This window comes from Squalius cephalus (assembly GCF_949319135.1).
Source record: "Squalius cephalus genome assembly, chromosome: 24".
In the NCBI taxonomy this organism is placed as follows: Eukaryota; Metazoa; Chordata; class Actinopteri; order Cypriniformes; family Leuciscidae; genus Squalius; species Squalius cephalus.
In genome coordinates this window covers 6,761,660-6,784,477 of record NC_137145.1, presented here as the reverse complement: position 1 = coordinate 6,784,477, position 22,818 = coordinate 6,761,660, and the positions used below count along the sequence as shown (strand labels likewise).

At 36.3% G+C, this 22,818-nt stretch overlaps 1 protein-coding gene across 2 annotated transcripts in view; it reads right to left on the bottom strand.

Annotated features, from left to right (window-relative positions):
* bmp1b (bone morphogenetic protein 1b) overlaps nt 1–22,818 on the bottom strand; it is a 39,904-nt gene that overhangs the window by 4,156 nt on the left and 12,930 nt on the right. Inside the window, exons 5-14 of one of the 2 annotated variants that reach the window (XM_079861747.1) lie at nt 17,484–17,662; nt 17,200–17,305; nt 13,973–14,097; nt 11,661–11,776; nt 10,121–10,223; nt 9,842–9,958; nt 7,749–7,894; nt 5,694–5,889; nt 5,490–5,615; nt 1,469–1,632 (exon numbers count right to left, since the gene is read on the bottom strand). In XM_079861747.1, coding sequence (XP_079717873.1) covers nt 1,469–1,632; nt 5,490–5,615; nt 5,694–5,889; nt 7,749–7,894; nt 9,842–9,958; nt 10,121–10,223; nt 11,661–11,776; nt 13,973–14,097; nt 17,200–17,305; nt 17,484–17,662 — 1,378 coding nt within the window. The remainder of the gene's footprint in view (nt 1–1,468; nt 1,633–5,489; nt 5,616–5,693; nt 5,890–7,748; nt 7,895–9,841; nt 9,959–10,120; nt 10,224–11,660; nt 11,777–13,972; nt 14,098–17,199; nt 17,306–17,483; nt 17,663–22,818) is intronic. The other variant, XM_079861748.1, reaches the window with a different exon arrangement.

The following is a 22,818-nucleotide window of genomic DNA, read 5'->3' as shown; positions in this document are numbered from 1 at the left end:
GCATGAAGCTAATAAAATGTATTTAAAATGTAGTTAAATGTATTTTTCAAATATAAAAAATAATATCAACATTTGAACATAGTAGTATACTGCAAGTGCAAAAATAATAGATCAATAGTAAACTACAAGTATAATGTTATGTTCACTTAAAGAAAACTTACAAGTATACTTGCAGTATAAACTACTAAACTAGTAGTTTACTGAGAGTACACTTCAGTGTGTACTTTCATAAACTAAAATCTGTACTACTTGTATTAAAATAGTAAACTACTAGTATACTTATAAGTTCACTTGTAGTACAGATGCATTAAAAATGAGAAACCTAGTTGTGTACTTAAAGTTTACTACTGTTACACTTATAGTACACTTAAATGTATACGTTTATATACTAAAGTGGGCCAATTTAGTCCAAAGCAGTATTGAAATAGTACACTTATAAGTTTACTACAAGTACACACTGATATTAGTATACTTACTACATAAAGTATACTTAAAAATATTCTTGAACATTACTTAAGTATACTTTATAAAATGAACTTGAAGTATACTTCTTTTTTGTAAGGGTTTACTGCAGAGATGGCGAGCATCCACAACTTTGCAGCCGACACTGCCTCAGAAATCACTAGTTAATAAACTCTTTCCCCGCCATTGGCGGAAATTTCCGGCAATCCGTGTTTTTACTGTTATATGGTAAGGGTGCTATTACACATCTTCTGAAAGAGTACTGAATTTCCTGATCTCTCTGAAACAAGCAATTTCATATGTAATCATATGCATATGTAAAATAACCCGATCACAGCATATAAATCAAAACTGCCTAATGTTACTGAATGAAATGTCAACCCAGAACGAGCTATAGGACTGTGCAAGCATTAGGAGAGTTGATAGACTCGATCTACTTCACCTGTGTTTTGATAATTGTTCTGAATCCCATCTGGACGAAGTCTTTGACAAAAACGTGATTTTCTCAGCTTTTTGCTCGAAATGTTGCTTTTTTTATGAATCTTACCTATATTCTAGTGTTGATTAAAAAAAAGAATGCAGGAAGCTAGGATAAAACAGGTTCTCTTTCTTTTGATAAATTGCATGTTCAGATATTCAAACAATAAAATATTCTGAAACTTTTGTAAAAATGACCAAAAACACTGGCGGTGGCTGGCAATAATAAAAAATAAAAAAAACACACTGGCAGGTCTCCTTGCTATTTTTTCTGACACATCCATAATCAATACTTTTGCTGGTGCTTCGTGGCAAACTTTATGCATACGCTTGAGCGCAGAATAGGCTATATATTCAGCCCTAGTATATATTTATTTATGTTTAACAGTAATATAAACGTGCAATTAGTTGACTAATGGCTTAAATGAACGACTAGTCAACTAGAAACGTCTTTAGTCGAGGGTAGCCCTAGTCTCGTCATATCCGTAAATAGAGAAAAGTTGCTCCGGCTCCTTTGAAGTCAACTTACATCGTTCCCCTCAGTCTCAAAAGTGTCAAAAAGCAGCGTGATGCGGTATTGCACAGGTGCAATGAGCTGCCACACGCAGTTCTTGTTGGGCGGGTATTCCTGCGGCCATCCTGGACTAGTGAAGGAGCCGTTGAGTTTGGAGATAAATCCTCCACAGGCTGCTGCTGGGATCAGATAGAGGAGTCATTATTATGTTGGCTTGATTGACTTCGACTTTGAGGCAAGCCAACATGCAAAGAGACACACATGACCCAGAATGGTAAACACAAATGTTCTGACTAGCCAAACAAGCATGCCTTTGAAGGCTTTCAGAAGAAATGTTCCTGCTTTCAACAACTCAATTATTAATCTTTTCAGTTGCCAGTAACATCAAAGCTGGTCAAAGATCTAAAGCCATTAATAAACCAATTGTATGAATACACATTATGGCTTTTAGATGCAAATAGTCCATGTAAACCAAATTCTCGTCCGAGAATTTCGCATGTTAAAAAATAAATAAGACCTCACGGTTGTGTCCATCACGTTTACACAGTGCCCCCAAAACTTTTGTCCGTCATAAAAAAAATGTTTTTCACATCCATAGCAAGCATTTTGAGAGGTGTTTTGACAATTCAAAGCCACCAAATGACGAATCCAAAAAAACACATACGAAAATTTTGGACTCTTAAGTCTGATCACTTGGAAAAGTAACAGCACATCTCAAGCCCCATGATTTCTCCTATTCAGGCCTCTGGGGTCTCATTTATAAAACTGTGCATAGGAACCTTACTAAAAGTGTACGTGCGCCCGAAAGCCAAAAATGGCGTACGCAAAAAAATATTCAGACTTATAAAACCGTTCGTACGCCAGAACCTGCGCAGAAGTCACTTTATAAATCCCAGTCAGCGGAAGATTGTGCGCACATGCTTCTCCACTCCGAAATAACCATATATGGAGCTTACAGCGCCTAGTTTTACTATGCAGATTCTCATCTGCATATCATTTGCATATGATTATTCATCCACGTGATAACGTTTAACGGTACAAGACACATTAGGCTACATTAATAAAAATCAAGTAGTTGCCTATCCTTGCCTTGTTTTTGAATACATAAATCAAATAGTGTAAAATACATTTCAGAGAAAGTTGTTCTCAAACTTTTCCACTGGCCGAATTGTATTTTTAACTGATTTATATTTTTAATGGAAACAGATAGGGCCTTGGGCATTATTTGCACAAAACTATTTTCTCAGACAATCTGGTATTATCATGATAAGCAATTATCTCTGTGGTTAAAAACATTAAAACACAGCACGCCACAGGAAAAATGTTCAAAAACATCGCATCCACAACAAATATTTCTATTGATTGAATATAAAAAATGTTGTAACTTCTCATGTAATGATTTCATGTTTAAGTGTTTAACTCCATTAATTTGAATGGCATATTTAATCTAAATGTTTATATAATAAGTAAAACATAGTTTAAATAATTATTTTAAACTGTTATTTGCGTCAGTTTCACTAAACGGCCAACGCGCTCGCTGGCGCGGACATTTAAGAAGGGATGGATATTTGCTTCAAGTGACAGGCTTGGTGAGTGAAATTATATTTGTATTATCTTTCTGTATATGTTTAATTTTCTTTAGATTTTCTGTCTAAAAGTGACCAAAAAGACATTTAACTCCAACTCACCATCGGTGTCGCCAAATTGCTCTGTCTCCAAAACGTTCGTACGCATGGGTCAGAGTTTGCGTGCAGGTGCGCAAATTTTCCCGTCAAGTTTGTTTTTATAAATCACAACTTATGCGTTGGAAGTGGCGTACGCCTCTTTCAGGGCCTGTTTTGTGCGTACGCAACGGTTATAAATGAGGCCCCAGGTCACCCCACTTCAATTAGACGTGTTCTAATTTTCCAGTACAAAGACTGCAGTTAAAATCAGACAAACTGATATAATGAAAAGTAGGTTACCACTCCGAAAACCCTCAAAGCCTGATTGGAGAGCAGTGAATGAAATGGTCCCTTTTACCTGGAATATAATTACCACACTGGTTTATCTGATCAGTTATGGCTATTTGTTAAAAGGGAACCACTTCAGGCCTGATTTCACAGTCTGTTTAGTTTACAAAGGCCTGGGAATAACAAATAGAACCAGCACATTCTCACTCTCAACTTACTTTTTAGACATTTTTGAGCACGTAACCTCACCCCTTACCCCTAAACCTAACCGTTTGTATATTATATAATATAAAACACAGGATATAACAGGCAGATACATCTACAGCACAATTTATTCAAACAGTGCAATTATTCCAAGTGTACCAAGGACAAACAATTTATTTGTGTGAGAAACAGACCCAAAAGCATTCTTAAGAGTCTTCATCCATAAAGCTTCGATCCGTCCTGAACACTTTCTAAAATTTCTGCCAGATGAAGCATTATGTCAGCTTTGATTCTGAAATGGCATTGGCTCTCATGTGTCTCGTGAGTAATTGCGTTATGCTAAAGTCTGAGTGTATCTTTTCTAAATGGGATATGACTGTGTGTGCGTTCACGGAGTGGGATCATTTTCAGCGATTAAGACATTGGGCCCGCTATTTTAACGATCTAAGCACATGATCTAAAAGCGCACGGCGCAAGTGCACTTAGGGCATGTCCGAATCCACTTTTGCTAGTTTAACGACGGGAAAAATGGTCGGCGCGCCCGGCGCATGGTCTGAAAGGGTTGTCCCTATTCTCTTATTGAGTAATGGGTGTGTTTTGGGCGTAACAAGTCTCATCTCCTATTCCCTTTAAAAGCCAGTTGAGTTCGCGCCATCTCTAGCAAGGAAACGGATCTGCTCGTGCATGAGGTTAAAGCACGCGAGCAGACCATCAACGGGACAAGCCCACCATATCTTTATGCACACAATATTAATCTTTTACATTGTAATACTTTTATTTTAAATATCTGGCATGTTTGTGTGCTGCTCGTCCCTGTGTGTGTAATAAGCAGAGTGTACGCACGTTGTGCACCTGCCTATTGGCACACATTACTAATGCGCTCTTTAAATAACAAAGAAAAATTGCACCATTGACTTGAGACCAGGTTTTTGTTGGTCAATGGTGCAGTCTATTTCAGTTGCCTCAAAATAGCAACACGTCAACAATGCGCCTGAACACACCTCTTTTTCAGACCAGCATGCCCATGGGCGAACAGATGGGCATTTGCATTTTTAACCAACGTTTTTAACGTTTTTAACCAAGCAGGACGTGGAAATAATAACTGCGTCGGGCTGAAACTAGCAAAAAACACTTGCTATTAGATTATCCTATTCAATGTGATAAACAGTAACTGGAATCAGTAACTGGCTACAGTTTGTAAGTAATCTGTCCAGCACTGTTTCTTTTTCCACCAAGGCAGTGCTGGAGCCGTTTCGGAGCCGGTGCCTACTCGCGAACCAGTTCTTTGTGTTTCGACAGCCAAAGAACCGGTTCTTGGCCAGGAAAATTGGTTCCAAACCAGCACCAACTCTTTGCTGGACTAGAACCGTTCTTTTACCATGTCATGCTTACGTCGGGGGCTGGGGGCGGGGTTATTGTCGAACTTCTTCTCGAACGTAACCTCCGTCTATAGTAATCCAGACGAGCAGCACAAATGTGTTCTAAACGTCTTCTTCTGACCCCAATATAGGATCGCAAAGCCAGGAGAAACATTTGAAGAAAGACGATGTAGTCCGCCATTGTAATTGTTATGCTTGAAGTTGGCGAAAGCTAAGACGCAAGGCAACGTACACAGTGACATAACGACGTCGTTCGCTGGGCTCTCTAGTCAGTGGAAAAACAAACAGGTTCTGAGAAGGTTCGCAAGTTGAACCAACTTTGAACCAGCACCAGTTCCGAACCAGTTCTTTTTTGGTGGAAAAGGGGTAATATAGAAGAAATGTAACTTCTGTTGACTAAGACTTCTGCTTAAATGTGAGGTTAGTAGATATAACTAGGGTATTCTGCATTGTTTTCAGCACATTGCTGTACGTTTTACAAGAGCAGGTAATTGGTATCACCTGCGCAGCTTCGGCGGTCCGGGGCGAGCTCGTAACCAGGGTCGCAGGCGCAGTGGTAGCTGCCCAGGGTGTTGACACAGCGCTGCTCACAGTGACCTTTATCAGGCCTGGAGCATTCGTCAATCTCTGCATTACAAGCAAAGTTCAAGGTCAGAAGGTCACAAAAGTAGGTAATGTGGACAATATGCAATTTAGGAGTGTCACCTTTAAAGAAATTAGCCGCAAACCCAGCTTTGTTCACAGAACCATCAGATACAAACTTCATCCATAACTGGTTGGAGCTGCTTTTGACATCATCTGGCTTTTCGTAGCCGCAGAAACGGCCCAGTAGAGGACTGCTCTCTGAATCACCATCTCGCACTTCCAGGAAGTCATAAGCACAGTTGTCATGTTTCTCAATCTGAGTGTGAAAGAGCAGCTCATGAGGAAAGGATCGTAATAGAAATGTTACCTATGACATCTCTCTGTCAGAAAAGTCAATGAGGAACAACACAAGAATGCTTCAGACTGTCATACTGCTAATAAGCACTTGTGATGTCATGACAACAAGCTCAAGCCGCAATAAATCACAGACATTTCATGGATTTATGTTGTATTTTCTACTCATAAATGAACATTTTATGACATTTCCCAGTCTAGTTCTCTATCTACTTTCCTCCATAATAACAAAAAAAGTGTGCTTAATTGTACTGAATGTGCTTGTATAGTGTACTTCAAATCTTAAAATATATAAAGTATATTTTTTATAAAACTGAAGGCTACTTGCAAATATAATAATGAAAAAAGTAGGGCTGTCAAACGATTAATCGCGATTAATCGCATCCAAAATAAAAGTTTGTTTTTACATAATACATGTGTGTGTACGGTGTATAATTATTTTCTATATATAAATACACACACATGCATCTATATATTTAAGAAATATTTGCATGTATATACTGTGTATATATATATTTATATTATATATAATTTATATTATATATAAATATTTTATATATAAATAACACATTTTCTTAAATATATATATGCATGTGTGTGTATTTATATATAGAAAATAATTATACTCCGTACACAGACATAAATTATGTAAACACAAACTTTTATTTTGGATGCGATTAATCGCGATTAATCGTTTGACAGCCCAAGAAAAAAGTACATTTTAATACTATATTTCATAACACTCTTAAGTGCACATTTAAAACAATGCACTTTGTAAAAATGTCAAATTAAAAGTACATTCTGAATCATATTAATGTGTCAAATAACATACTAAAGCATATGTTAAATACTTTGTTATAATTTTAACAATAGTGTGTTATTTGATATTACATGTAAAATTTATATATTTTAAACATACTAATCTGCAACTTCATTACAAATATTTTTAAATACATGACATTTTAGTTTTAGTAGAAATTACATTAAAGTATATTTTAGTTTACATAAGTTGTCAGTACATTCAGCAGTACACTGTAACCATATTTCAAAGACAATAGAAGTAATTATGATAATACATACTGTATAAAGATGTAGTTTAGTCCTACTTAAGTAGGTCAAAAAACACTAAAAACAAAGTACAGCTAACTGCATTTAATATACATTTTAACTAATATTACGCAATGCTTCGTTTGCACTTAAGCATATTCTTTTAAGGTATATAATAGGTATTCTTTTTAAAGTATGCTAAAGTGTATGTTAAAATTTAATAGATACTGCTTCGATATTAATCATTTAGAATTAGACTTTTGGTATATTTTTGTATAAGTTTGTATCTGATTGCATAACTTTTTGGTATATTTTTGATATTTTTGGTATATTTTTGAAAATTAAGATACCAAAAGAAAGGTTTGTTAAGAACCAGAAAAAAAACATATTGAGATTTCTTTATTACTTTTTGAGTTACAGGCAAGCCAACTTTTGGGAAAAAAAAAGGAAAGAAAAGTGCTTCTCCCCATTTTTAATGCGAGAAAAATATGGAATAATCAATTTTCACAAAAACAAGCATTATTAAAAACAGTGTAGAAATATATAATAATATAATATAATATTTTTTGCATATAAAGTGAAATACGATAGAGACATGGCTGATATTTATATTAGTAATAATCATAGGGACACATGGTGCACATATTACAGCATTTCCTGAGAAGGACCCACCTTGATATATGTATATTTTTGTGGTTTCAGACACTGTTATAGTAGTTATAGAATACTGCATAACAATAACAAACAAAAAAAGCAAGACTCATGTACCCTTACCTCAAACGACTGGAAGATGAGGCCCACATGAAACCCCTGGGATACGTTGATCTTCCATGTGCAAACTTTATTAGGCCGATAGTCATCAGGGTAATTGGGTGACTCGATCTGTCCACTGTCTCTACTCACTTCACCTCCGCAAATAGCTAAAACCATGGATAGGACATCACACATTAACACTACATCTGTTCAGATGGGAAGATGAGCCCCTCAGCTAATGGTCTTAAAATGGTTTTCCTCTTATATGAAGGAAAGGTCTTTTTCAGTAAGGATTGGGGATTTTTCTTCCTCTGTAGTTCATATTGACTGTGGAATTACTCAAGGCTCCATTTTGGGGCCTATTTTGTTTTCTTTATTTTTGTTGCCGTTAGATCTTGTCTTTAAGGGGCTGTTTACACCTGGTCACTTCATGCGTTTTCTCAGATCGGATAGCTATCTGATCGTGAAAAGACCAGGTGTAAATGCCCTCCGAAACGCATTCGAGACGGATTTGAATCCGATCGCTCAAACCACTTCAGGAGGAGGTCTGGGCCGCATTCCAGACAAAACTGGACAAGTGTAAATGCATCTGGTTGTTGAAACCACATATGTAAATTGTACTCCTCCCAAAAATGCTAAAAAAAAAAAAAAGTGTGAGAGCATGTTATAGGCTATATGTAATGTTATAGCCAGATATGACAATGCTACTGTAACACGCATCGCTGCAGATGAGAAGCTGAGCATCTATTCATTAAGCCAACGTGCAAACTATCGCAAATCAAAGTAAAAGTAAGTCGCAGACGCTTAACACAAAATCATCATCATTAAAAGTAGAGAAACGAAATGATCTTACCAGGGCTGTTGCCGCTCTCTCTTATTGCGGTCTTTGATTTTGAAATTTTAGCTGATGATCAATAAAATGCAGCTCATATCTGTTGCTTTCGGTAACGTGCACTCCATTAAATCTGCATATAGCGCGGGAATTGAAGATCAGATTTAAATCCGTTTCGCAAAAACACATTTATGTGACCAGGTGTAAATGGAATCGTTTTGATAAATCAGATAGCTATCCGATCTGAGAAAACACATTAAGTGGCCAGGTGTAAACAGCCCCTAAAAGGTATGTGGTATCATCTTTATGCCGATGACAATCAGATTTACTTGCCCATTAAATCTGGAGGATCAACTCCTCATTCATCTTTGTTATTATGTCTTGAGGAGGTGAAGTGATAGTTAGAACAAAATCGTCTCCAGCTAAATGCGACCAAATCTGAAGTTATCATTTTTGGGCCAAATCAAGGTGACAGAAACTTAACAGATGTTTTTGGGTCCATGATCAATAATTGTGTGGCCCAAGATAAGGAATTTGGGTGTAATATTTGACTCATCCTTAACATTCGCTGATCAGATAAAGGGTGTAGTAAAAAAAAAAAAAAATTCAGCTAAGCACTATTGCAAAAATGAAAACTTTTTTGTCTACTGCTGATCTTGAGACAGTGATTCATGCATTTATTTCTTGGACTATTGCAATGCAGTTTATTTGGGAGCAAGTCAATCTCTTATTTCAAAGTTGCAATTGGTCCAGAATGCGGCTGCAAGGCTCCTCACAAACACTAGAAAAAGAGAGCATATTACCCCAGTTTTGGTAATATATTAAAGAAGAATATATAACTAATTTAATTCATGTAGACCTCAACGATCACTTAATTGTTTACTTTTCGCAATTATTAAAACTCTCTTTTAAAGCTTGGGCTTTTTCTGTTGTCCAAGACTGTGGAATACCCTTCCACCTGACATTAGATCTGCACACTCAATTTCAATTGAAAGCCAGAGAAAACAAATGTGTTTACAGTCGAGATTTAAAAATATCAATTTTAGCAGATGTATTATGTTTTATGTTTTATGTGTATGTTATGTCTTTTCCTTGCTGCTTTTTGTTATTTTTGTTTGTTTTTGTTACTATTGACTGTTGTCTTGTGTTCTGTTTTATTATTATTTGCTATGATCTGTAGACTGCTATTAACTGTACAGCCCTTTGGTCTACTTTGTAATGGAAAGGGCTCTATAAATAAACTAAACTTGAGACTTGAGACTAATGGTCAGCGGACTTATACCTTCATAAACAGCAGAGAACCCTTTCCCCACCCAGTTACTGCTGCTGCGGAATTCAATCCACAGTCGACTCTCAGTGGAGACGATGGCCTCGGGTAGCTGGTCTCCACAAAAACGGCCTGAAGCAAAAGAACCAACTGATTAAACATTGATGCCAAAATGTCATGGACAGGGTTGATTGAATATTTAATTCTTTAGTGTTTCTTTCCAATAATCCTAAAGCCATTAAAACACATTTAATACAAAAACAACACATAAATGATCTTAATAAATATGAGAACCTTTCAAAGGTGCTTTTCTCCAGTATCCATCACGGATCTCCACATGGTCGTACCAGCACAAGTGACTTCTGTACAGATCCATTGAGGTAAAATTAAGAACGATCTAACAAAGAGAAAGAAATACAGACAAAAGAGAGAAGTTGGGAGTCAGAAGAAGGTTATTTATACTACCGTTGACAAGTTTGAGGTCTGTAAGATTCTTGCAATGTCTTTAAATGTTTTTACCAAGGCTGTATTTACTTGATTAAAAAATGCAGTAAAAACATTCTTATTGTGAAATATTTTTACAATTTAAAAGAATTGTTTCCTATTTTAATACATTTTAAAATGTAATTTATTACTCCAGTCTTCAGTGTCACATGATCCGGTAACACTTTATAATAACATTCAGTTGTAAGTCATTTATAAGTGGTTAGTTAATGATGAACTAATTTACAAAACATTCATAAATGATTAGCAAGTGATATACTAACATTTTATGTATGTTTTGTAAATTCCATTACAAGTCATATACAAGTGATTTTTAAATGATTAACTAATCATTTACGAAACATGACTATGCATTCATAAATGATTAATAAGTGATACGTTCATTATTTTATGTATGTTTTGTAGATTCAGTTATAAGTCATTCACATTTTATTAGTTAATGATTAACTAATCATTTACAAAATTTGACTATGCGTTTCATAAATGTTTAAAATTTTTTTACTTTTTTTGTATGTTTTGCTCACAACAGGTACACAGTGGTTAAAGACTCCATGTGTTTCAGAGAAGACAGCTGTCTATACCCTCACCAGTCAGCACTTATACTGCAGTACACACTACAGTGTTCAACACCTGTTATAGATGATGTGTAAACGCATGAATAAATCATTTACAACACTTTCTGCATCCTCTAATCTAAAGTGTAAACTATTCATCACTTGTAAATGTGTTACACACCATTCGTAGATAAGATTCATTGATCTTGTGCCTTATTGATTCTTGAAGTGGTAATCTACGAATGATGTGTAACACATTTACAAGTGATGAATAGTTTACACTTTAGATTAGGGGATGCAGAATGTGTTGTAAATGATTTATTCATGCGTTTACACATCATTGTGTTGAACACTGTTACTTACCTGTTACAAATGATCTGTACGTGTATACAAGGCATTTACAACACTTTCTGCACCCTCGAATTGCTACATACATACAAAAAAAAAAACATAATTTATTAAACATTTATGAAACACATATTCATGTTTTGTAAATGATTAGTTAATCATTAACTAATCAATTGTAAATGACTTATAACTGAATCTACAAAACATACACACAATAATGAACATATCACTTATTAATCACATATGAACGCATAGTCATGTTTCGTAAATAATTAGTTAATCATTTACTAATCACTTGTAAAATGAACATTATTATAAAGTGTTACAAATATTTTTTCTTTTCTTTATTTATTTGATTGTGTTTTGCGTGTAATGCAAAGTAGTAATAAAATAATGTTTTACTGACTGAAAAATGTCTATTCTTCTACCTTTTCCCCAGGTGTGACCGATATCCTCCATATACAGTGAATATATGCAGCGTATCCGTTAGGGAACCCAGGGGAGGAGAAGTTTCCAGTGCTGTCCTGAAGGCTCTCACCACATCCTGTGCACAAACCAGAGTCAAAACCACACTGAGAGAAAATCACAGATGATTGACCTTGAAACCGGATCCTCTTATTGGAAATCAGTAGGAGTTTTGCAGATGGTAAGGTCAGTGTTATGGATCATGCTTTTATTTTGAAGTAGGAAATCACCATAATTCCAGCTAAGATTAAAAAAGATGACTGCAAAACAAATGTTCAGTTATAGGGGATAATTATACGGCTGGTTCATTCTCCCACTGTCAATGGATAATTAAACTGATGTCATAGTCGCAAATGAATCTGTCAAGAACAAGCCTAACTTTAGAAACAAGTGCAGAAGGAAATCTAAAAACAGTACAAAAATGCCTGGGATGTAAGGCTGCTCAATTATGGCAAAAAAAAAATGGGTCAATATTGAAATCACAATTATTTAACATGATTATAGGTAGCCTATAATAATAAATTACTATGATAAGAGTCATTTTAGATAGTCAAATGCATCACTTTCTATCACAATTATTGATAAAAAACCGACAAATAAATACAACAGAACAAAAATACAAATGAAATAAACAGTGCTTTAAGTTAAGTTTTTCAGGAAGATGTAACAGTGGTATTCAGATAAGTAATGGTCAACAACAGAAACTGTTTACATTCACTTAAGACATAACCAAGACATAATAATCGTTTTACCTCAATTATCTTGTGTTCATAATCGTTCAAAGCCAAAATCGAAATCGAAAATCAATTATGATTACCCTTACGAAAAAGAAGTTTATTCAAGTGTTCTATTAGTAAACGTCTTTTAAACTAAAAATAAGAAAGTATACTTTCAGTCTACATTTTACATACTTCTCAAAAATATACTTAAAATTACACTTAAGTGTACTTGACTTATACTGAGAGAAAAGTCCAAGTATATTTGGCCTGTACTTGTACTCAGTCTTTTGATCGTAGTATACTTGGTTTGTAGTTGTGTTAACTCTTTTGATTGAGTAGCCTATTAAATATACTTTTTTTACATAGTTTTTCATATACAGTCTTATGAAACTTACATTGTTTGAAAATATTGATTAGAATCTTGATATAAAACAGATATGTTTCTAATTCTGCGTATCTGAATTTTTAGGCTAGTCCACTGGTAGTGTATAGGAATTTACTCTAATTCTACATTTCCCCACCATTGACTGAATTTTTCAGCTATCCATGTTCTCACTGTTATACGGTAGGGGGTGCGATTTGACACATCTTCTAGTACAGAATCTCTGGATCAAAACACAGGAGAAGAAGAAGCTGAAACAAGTGATCAATGCTCACTCAAATGTAAAATAACGTGATCATCAAACATTAAACAGCATGTAAATCAAAACTGCTTAATATTACCAAATGAAATGAAGCGTAACCCATGAAGAGAAAATGACTGTGAAGCTTTGGGGGTGTTGGTTCAATCTACTCCATCTGTGTTTTGATCATCGTTCTGAATCTGATCAAGGCGTAGGCCTAGTCTTTGACAAAAATGTGATTTTGTCAACTTTTTTGTTTACAATGTTGCCTTTCTTTATGAAACGTACCGACATTCAAGTGTTGATTAAAAAAGGATGCATGAAGCTAATAAAATGTTTTTAAAATTAAAGTACAGTTAAAGGTATTTTTCAAGTATAAAAAATTATATCTACATTTGAACATAGTAGTATACTGCAAGTGCAAAAATAATTTATAAATAGTAATATATAAATGGTAAACTACAAGTATAATGTTATGTTCACTAAAAGAAAACTTACATGTATACTTGCAGTATAAACTACTAAACTAGTAGTTTACTGAGAGTACACTTCAGTGTGTACTTTCATAAACTAAAAAAATTACTACTTGTATTAAAATAGTAAACTACTAGTATACTTATAAGTTCATTTGTAGTACAGATGCATTAAAAATGAGAAACCTAGTTGTGTACTTAAAGTTTACTACTGTTACACTTTTAGTGCACTTAAACATATACTTTTATATACTAAAGTGGGCCAATTTAGTCCCAAGCAGTATTGAAATAGTACACTTACAAGTTTACTACAAGTACACATTGAAATTAGTATACTTACTACATAAAGTATACTTAAAAATATACTTGAACATTACTTAAGTATACTTCCTAAAATTAACTTGAAGTATTCTTCTTTTTCGTATTGCAAAGCCCTACTGGGATGTGAAGGCCCACTTACTTGGACACTTGTATAATTTTCTTGCTTGAGCGATGTCCCCTTTGCTCAGTCTCGTCCGCTGTCCGATGGGAGGTCGGACTCCATCAACCTCATACCTTGGCAGCATGGTATCAAGATAGATGCCTCTATTTTTCAGACATAAAAACAATAACTCCCCAATTATTCACAAGTGGATTCTCAGAAACCTTTTACAGGATCTAAGATATAGCAGCAGGGAGAATGTACTGTATACAAAATAAAGTTGTTTCATTTTAAAGTAAGTGTTCGTGCTGCCTTCATTTTAAGTTTAGTCAACTTGAAATGTGAAGTTGTACTAAGTGACAACTCTGATATTTGTGTTGAATAAACTAAATTAAAATGAAAAATGTTAAGCCAGCACGAACACATACGTTGAAACAAATTTGTTTTTACAGTGTGGATCTAAAAATTAATCCAATCATATATTGAGACATTACATGTTATGAAACTGACAAAGGACCCAAAGATTTCATACATAGTTGATTCATGATGAGACCACAGTGACCCAAAGTATTTGAACATTTAATTCACAATTTAAGGTGCAGTAAGCAATTTCTTAGAAAGGCTTTTGAAAATTGAAATCAACACCCAAACAAACCATTTTGTGAATATTTGCTAGATGTCTTTTCTCTGTGTGTGTGTGTGTGTGTGTGTGTGTGTGTGTGTGTGTGTGTGTGTGTGTGTGTGTGTGTGTGTGTGTGTGTGTGTGTGTGTGTGTGTGTGTGTGTGTGTGCCAAAAAAATATTGTGTATGTACATAGTCCTGACTGTGTCAAAAAGGTGAAAAAACAATATTGCTTTGCCAACTAGCTGAAATAAAGTGTAACATTATATTTTATTTCAATTAACATTCATTTTGTTTTGAATAACGAAAATGTTTTTTATGGTTTTAGTTTTATTTGAGGATAATAACTTGCTTCAATATCACATGATCCTTCATAAATCATTCTAATATACGGATTTGATACTCAAGAAACATTTGTAATTATATTTAAGTGTCTTAGGTGTCCAAATACGTTTTGGGGCCAATGTACATGTTTATGACATCAGAGATCCAGCTTGCACTCCAACCAATGCCAATATTCCTAAATTAAAATATCTGCCTATGACATATATTTGATTGACATCTGCCCAATATATATAGGTTTTGGCTTGTGCTGTCTTCACTCTCACCAGTTCCCATGATGACAGCACCCTGAATGGCCAGCATGCGGATGCAGAGCGGTCAGAGCAGAGTTTAAAGCATTGCCTCCCTAGACTCCGACTCCCTGGAGCCCACCCTGCATGCCAGAGCACAACAGCACTCCAGCCCTGCAATTGTCCAGGACAAAAAGCCTGGAAGGGCTTTATTTATTTTGGCCTAGTTCCAGGATCCCCTGACTGCAAAATGCTGGAGGTAAAACCGCACAATGTGAATATTTCTTGTTGAGAGGCCATAGGACAGGGGCCACTTTTCAAAACACTAAACATACCAATCAGAGAGAAACCATGCCAGATTCCTAGATTCAGACCAATTTGCTAGCGAATCACTCAGACCAGTTTGTAAATAGTTTTAACTGATTCATTAAAAAGAACCAACTAAAAAAAGCTTTTTTACTCCACACAAAGAGCAATAACTAGGTCAGCATTCAGCAAACTAGAAAACAGAACAGTACCAATTCATAAAAAATACAAATAAAATAATTGAAAAATTCCTTGACATTAATAGTTTTTTCATGACTGTGGGAACCCTGACTGAGTAATGTATAATAATGTGACTTTTACAGAAGCTGACCACACCAACCTTGAATATGAATTCTTTCTGTTTAAGACCACACCAGAACTGTTTGCAGGTGTTCAACATGGTTAATTCAGAGAAGTTTTGTAAGACCCAAAAGAACTGACCAAAGGACACTCTACCAACAGTCTAACTGCACTTCAGCCTTGGCTCCCTGTCTGGATTCCTTCCTCTTGTCCCAAACAACCGAGCAACTGGCTGCATCTCCATCCTCAAGCCACTAACAACAGGTTAGTCAGCAGTCGCTGAGAGCGCCAAGACTTTAAGACACTAACACATGCAATGATGTCCCTGTCATTTAGAATTAGTGTAGAAATTAATATTTTTGTATTTTTATTTTTGTTTAAATAGTAACACTTTACAAAAAGGTCTCATTTTGTTAACATTCATTTACATATTAGCTAGAATGAACTAACAATGACCAAAATAGTTTTAAAGCATTTATTAGTCTTTGTTAACATTAGTTAGTAAAAACCTAATAATTGTTCATTGTTTGTTCATGTTAGTTCACAGAGCATTAACAAATACAACTTTGTATTAGTAAATGTAGAAATAACCATTGACCAAGACTAATAAATGCTGTAGAAGTGTTGTTTATTGTTAGTTCATGTCGTTAAAGGGATAGTTCACCCAAAAATGAAAATTCTGTCATTAATTACTCACACTCATGTTGTTCCAAATCTGTAAGACTGTTCAGAAGTTGTTCATCTTCAGAACACAAGTTAAGATATTTTTGATGAAATCCGAGAGCCTTCTGTCCCTCCATTGACAGCTACGCAACTGACACTTTCAAAGTCCAGAAAGGTAGTAAAGACATTGTAAAAATAAATAAATAATTTTATGAAGTGACGAGAATACTCTGTGCACAAAATAAAAAACGACTTTATTCAACAATTTCTGTTCATCATATAAAGTGATCGAGTCTCTTCAGAAAATGTGGAAAAAACATTCAATTCATATGGATTAGTTTTATGATTTATTTATGAACTTTTTGTGTCAAAGTGTCAGTTGTGTAGCTGTCAATGGAGGGACAGAAATCTCTCGGATTTCATCAAAAAGATCTTAACTTGTGTTCCGAAGATAAAAAAAAATGTCTTAAGGGTTTGGAACGACATGAGGGTGAGTAACTAATGACAGAATTTAGATTTTTGGGTAAACTAACCCTTTAACTAATGAAACCTTATTGTAAAGTTTTACCATTTAATTTTTTGTAGAATAAATAATTCATTTAATATATTTATAATTCTTTATGATAATGATTCTCCAATCAACACACAGAATATTATAAAAGTGTCAATGGGAGGCTGCATAATCAGACTGAAGTGGTGTTTAGCAGAAATGGTATTTATTTGTATGTTATACATTATCCAATTATCTCTAAAATAATAATATCTAGTGGTGTACAAGTGCATTAAATGCTTATGAGTCAAAACCTGGAAAAGGTGTTTCTGGCGTAATGCATGATACTGTTAAAGTCGTAAACCTCCCCGAGTGAGTCCACATCATCTGGCTCCATCTTTTCGAAATTGTACTCCTGACCTGTAAAATGCAACATAGGCTCCATCACACAAATACTTCCACTGAATTCCATGCAATTACGTATTATTCTGGATTTTAGATATAGAATAATGCATAAAAAGTTACAAGTAGCAACTATAATCAAACAGAAATATGAGATGTCATTCCAGTTAACCAGAGGCTAAGATAGTTATTGTACCTGGCTGGATGTTTTCTCGAAATATATTAACATGTTCATCCCGGTCGGGTCGTGTGTGCTCGTGCCAGAATCCAATGACATGTCCGAGTTCATGCACCACGATGCCAAACTTGTCGCAGTTCTTCCCGATAGATATGGCCTGTGCACCTCCACCCCTCCGCCCGACAAATGAGCAGCACCTGCAAAGAAGTCAACTTGGGGTTAGAAAACACTGTTTAACAAATGCATCTGCTAAATATGTACAATGGAGTCAAATTAATGTTTGTATATTTACTTTCTTCTCTCAGATTAAGCTACTCTACCGTTTAAAAGACATTGCTGTCATGACAACTCTTGGAGTGTTTAGCATGGTAATGGATATGACAATGTTGATATGTTTGGTCATGGCAGAATAGATCTGCTACGCTGCTGCTGCTGTTATTGCTGATGAAGAGCAAGTAAGACATGCTGTACAACTGTACAGTTGCTGTACAATATAGCATACACGAATTACCCGTAACAGATCTATACAGGTGGAGCTGGGGAAGGTGGAGGGTTTCTGAAAGCGAACTGCAACTACTACAGCAAATGCTGACCAAGTATTTGAAGGTTAAGCAGCAAGCTCATTGGCTACTGATACAGAGGGAACCAATCAGCTGTTCCCTATCGATAATGATGTGATTGCAAACAGATTGAGTTAAGGAACTATCAGCCTGCGCCATCTAGAGTTCCATGACAGAACTTTGTATTTATAGTATTACAAAAGATTTTTATTTCAAATAAATGTTGTTCTTTTGAACTTTCTATTCATCAAATAATCCTGAAAAAAAAATGTTGGGTAAGTAACTTTAAAAAGGAATAAATTACAAGCTACTAATAAGATCTTCAACAGTGTAAGTGTTACTATTACATTCCTTATTACTAAATACTTTCTAAATCTCAAATCAACCTCAACCAGTACAATCCAAGGATATACATGAAACTGCTATTTTAATTCTTTCAAATAAATATAAAATAGCAAAAATTATACATTTTAACATTAGACATTAAATTTTAATTGTTTTATATAGAATTGTTCAATAAAAGTAATAAAGGGAAAAGTAATAAAATGACTGTAATTTATTACTTAGTAATGCATTAGACACACACACACACACAACACTGTTTTCCACAAACATATTAAGCAACAATTGTTAAATATTATTTGAAATAAAAAACAAATGTTTCTTGAGCAGCAAATCTGCATATTAGAATGATTTCTGAAGGATCATGCGACACTGAAGGCTGGAGCAATGATACTGAAAATAAATTACGAATTAATTACATTTTAAAATATATCAAAATAGATAAAGAGGTACTGTAGGGTGCCATCCGTTGAGTTTTGCAGTGATTATATTTAAGTGCCAAACAAGTATCATCAAACATCAAACGTATGCACCCTCCACGCAAACACATACCATATTTACATATCAGTTCAATCGTTTGTATGATAGAAAAACCCCACGAGTTTTCCACGCAGCTTGTCACAAGTCCAGCGTTCTCAAAGTCAATGATGGCATGATGATTTCAGTCAAACATCCACAGGAAGTTCCACAGGTTTAAGCAGTTTGAAGACGACAAACTCAGTCAATAATCCATTGATAATTCCCACGCGCATTAAGCGGTCGAACTTAGCATAAAACAGTCCAATAGAGAAACTTGTCTCAAGACTTATTTAGCATGTGCTCAATTAGAACATTAGGCTTAAAAGAGTAGCAAAGAGAATAACTATTTCTCCTCAAAAACCAAACCACAGATGAATACCTTGAGCTACAGCTCACATCCATGACTGTTTCTCAGTATCCCTCCTCGCTCCTCCGTCCTCCATCCTATGACCCGGAAACCAATCGAGCTCAGCCATCTTGAAGGGCATCTCAATTCTCTAATAGCACTGCGAGGAGGCGAGGATCGAGGAGTGAGGAGGCTTCCTGAGGAGTCATGAGCGAGGATACACAGGTGTATCCTTTGCGGAAGAGCTTTATTGACTAAACGTGACGCATGTATAAATTCAAGGAAAGGAAACGAGGATGCACATAAGAATTGAGAAGCACCCCATGTTTTTTGTCACCTCTCCTTTAACTTCACTTCTTCTCTGCTTATATCGGCATCCTCCCCCCTCAGAACTGTGGACATCGTCCCCAGTGTAGCGGAAAAGCACTAGTAACTGTGAATTCAACCTAGAACTGTTACAATATAATATAATAAATTAAAAGTTTCACCATATTAGTGTTTTACTGTATTTTTATACCAAATGTATGCAGCATTGGTGAATTTAATCAGATAAGTCGTGTTTGTCTGAACAAACGAGGCAGGGCAGAAGATGTTTGAGAGACCCGTTTGAAAACCATCGAGCATGACAACAATTAAGTTCATCCTTCAGCCTTTTGAGTTATTGTGAGACACACAATGAGCTGAATGGAGCAAATTATATAGTCGGTCAGACCTTGAGGTCAGGATCTGCTTCTGCTGAGAAAAAAAGGCTTTGTGCTAACTGAATCCAAAGCAAGGATGTTTTTGTCACAGGCAGCACATGGCCTGCTCTTTTGGGAACTGTGGTGGAGTGACATGGCTGTTAGAGCCATGAAAACTTCAGCAAGGTCCATCTTTTTACTACACTCTGCGTCAATCATTCATTCAGTGCTATAAAAACAGTGTTTGTTTTTTGTTGATCAAATAAGTGTAGCCTTGATGAGCATAAGAGACTTCTTTCAAAAACATTTCAAATTAAAGCTGCAGGCAGCATTTATCGGGTTTCAAGCCGTTTAAGGCCTTTAAGCACATGCGTAAAAAGATATTATGTTTTATTTAGCAAGAATACTTAGAAAACTTAGGAAACCAAAAGTAATTTATAAAAGATCATATCAGAGATTCAGTCAAGACAAAACATGCACCTATGAAAAAATGTACAGTGAAGAATGTTAGGGCACCATGGATTGTTAATTAGTTGAAAAACATTATGTTTGAGAGAGATGTGGCAAAGGGTACAGCAAACAGAACTGGGAACAAGGAGGTTTGGGACGTTTATTGCAAATTAAGAAATCAAGTAACTAAAATGAATAGGAAAAAGAAAAGAATGTTTTACAAAATTAAAATAAGTGAATGTAAATATGATTGTAAAGAAATGTGGAGTACACTCAATGAAATAATGGATAGGAAATCAAGTCAAATTCCTTCTTTTATTGATACAGGTGACTCAATTTTAACAATTTTTAAACCATATGAAATTGGAAATTATTTTAATGATTTTTTCATAAATAAAGTTGATAAATTAAAAGAAGAAATGTTGTTTGGCAGAACCAGTTTGCTACATCTAGTATTGTATAGTATACTATATATCAGTATTGAAAAAGGGTTTTTTCATTTAGCTTGGAAAGATGCAAAGGTTATTCATCTACAGAAAAATGCAGCACTGGGTTTTAATGGTCATAACAGTCAACCAATACGTTTACTACCAGTTCTTAGCAAAGTACTGAAGATGATAGTTTGTGAGCAAATTCAATTATTCTTTAAGGAGAATAATTTACTCTCTAATTTTCAGCATGCATATTGAGAGAGCACAGATTGATGACAATAACTTAGTAGGAGCAGTATTGTTAGATTTTAGCTCAGCTTTTGATGTACTGGATCATAAATTATTGCTGGATCAGTCATAAACTGAAATGTTACAAATTTACTTCTCATACTGTACATTGGTTTAAAAGTTAACTGTCTAATGGGACAATGTGTATTTTATAATGGAAGTTATTCAGATGTGAAAGAGTTGCAATGTGGTGTGCCTCAAGGAAGTTGTTTAAGACCAATGATCTTCCTCATGTTTTAAAGTGTGCATGGACAGTCATGTATGCAGATGATAAAACATATTTACCTGCAACATCAATTAAGCAGTTGTCTACTGCTTTGGATGAGGAAATACAATTGGTCATAAAGTAGGTACGGAATAATAAGTTGGTTCCCTATCGTTCGGTCACTCTCGACGTCTCGTCGTGACTGACGATTTTGGGATCTCGCTCAGAGGACCGATCTACTTCGAGTGTAACTAAACGAGCCAATTTCACATTGGCATGCAATCATTGCATTCAGCTGCTCTGCCTCATCAGCACAGGTATAAATGAGCAGCTGGTGCATGATGCAATCAGCTTTTTGCTTCGGAATTGAGCTTCTGCCAACAAAGAAGATCTACAGACTGTTAAAACGAGTGTTTTACCTGTTCTTTTGGAGTGTTGGCGACACGGCACAGCAGCGACTTCCCTCAACCGATCCAGCACATTTTGAAACAATAGCTGTTTTAACAGCTGGTAACGGTAGCACACCGCGGGATTCCCCTTACCTGTTGGTGTTGCAAGTGGGCATTTTCCCTGCGTCCTTCAGCACAGACAAGAGAGCAGTTCTCTAAAAGAGCTTCACGGTGTGCGCGCATTTGTACAAAAATGGCAAACACACCGTGCGTTTCTGGATGCGGTCGTTTCCTGACGACAGGTGATGGTCACGGACGCTGTATTGTATGTTTGGGCATTCGGCATGCAATGTCAGCGTTCGTGGCTGAGTCATGTTCTCACTGCGGGAACATGTCCATCTTGGAGCTCCGATCGCGGCTCTCACTCCTCAAAGGTATGGGAGCCCCCTCGCATCTGCCTCGATCTAACCCTCCTCGGGGGGCTACTTCAGGCCATAGCTTGGGAGATCTGAGGGTGACAGTGAGGACCGGTTCCGCAGGGCCACCACCCTCCAGGCCTCCGCCAGACCAGGAGGGAAGAAAAAGGGTAAGAGGCCCTGAGACGGGCGACCCAGAGATGGAGAGGACTGCTCCTTGGGAGATGGCAACAGGACCACTCCCTCCCCCGGAGGAGGACCGGCAGGAGAATCCTTTGTTCTAGTTTTCTTTTGTTCTGCCGCTGGCCCAACAGCCAGTGGTACCCAAATTTTCAATAAAAGAGCAGTTTCTCTCCTCTCTGGGTCCCAAGACGACTCGGGGAGCGGTTCATGGTACACTACCCAGACACACTCCCCTTCCTCTATCGCCAGAGGGCAGCATCGGACGGGTTCAGGACACATTCAAGCATCCTCATGTCCCATCTGCCCTACCACGGAACCAGGTAAGCGACTCACAACGCTCAGACCCCGCCTACGGCCGCCTCGACAGGAAGAGAGCCCCATGGGCCGGGTCCCTGTGTTCCACTTCGCTGCCCCACCCCGGGTATGCCTGTGGTTCCTTTGGTCCCGGCTTGTACGGTCTCTGCGAGCCTGGCTAGCGCTCCCCAGGCCATCTCGCTGGCTCATTCGGACCATCAGGCTCGGCTACGCGATTCAATTCACCCGG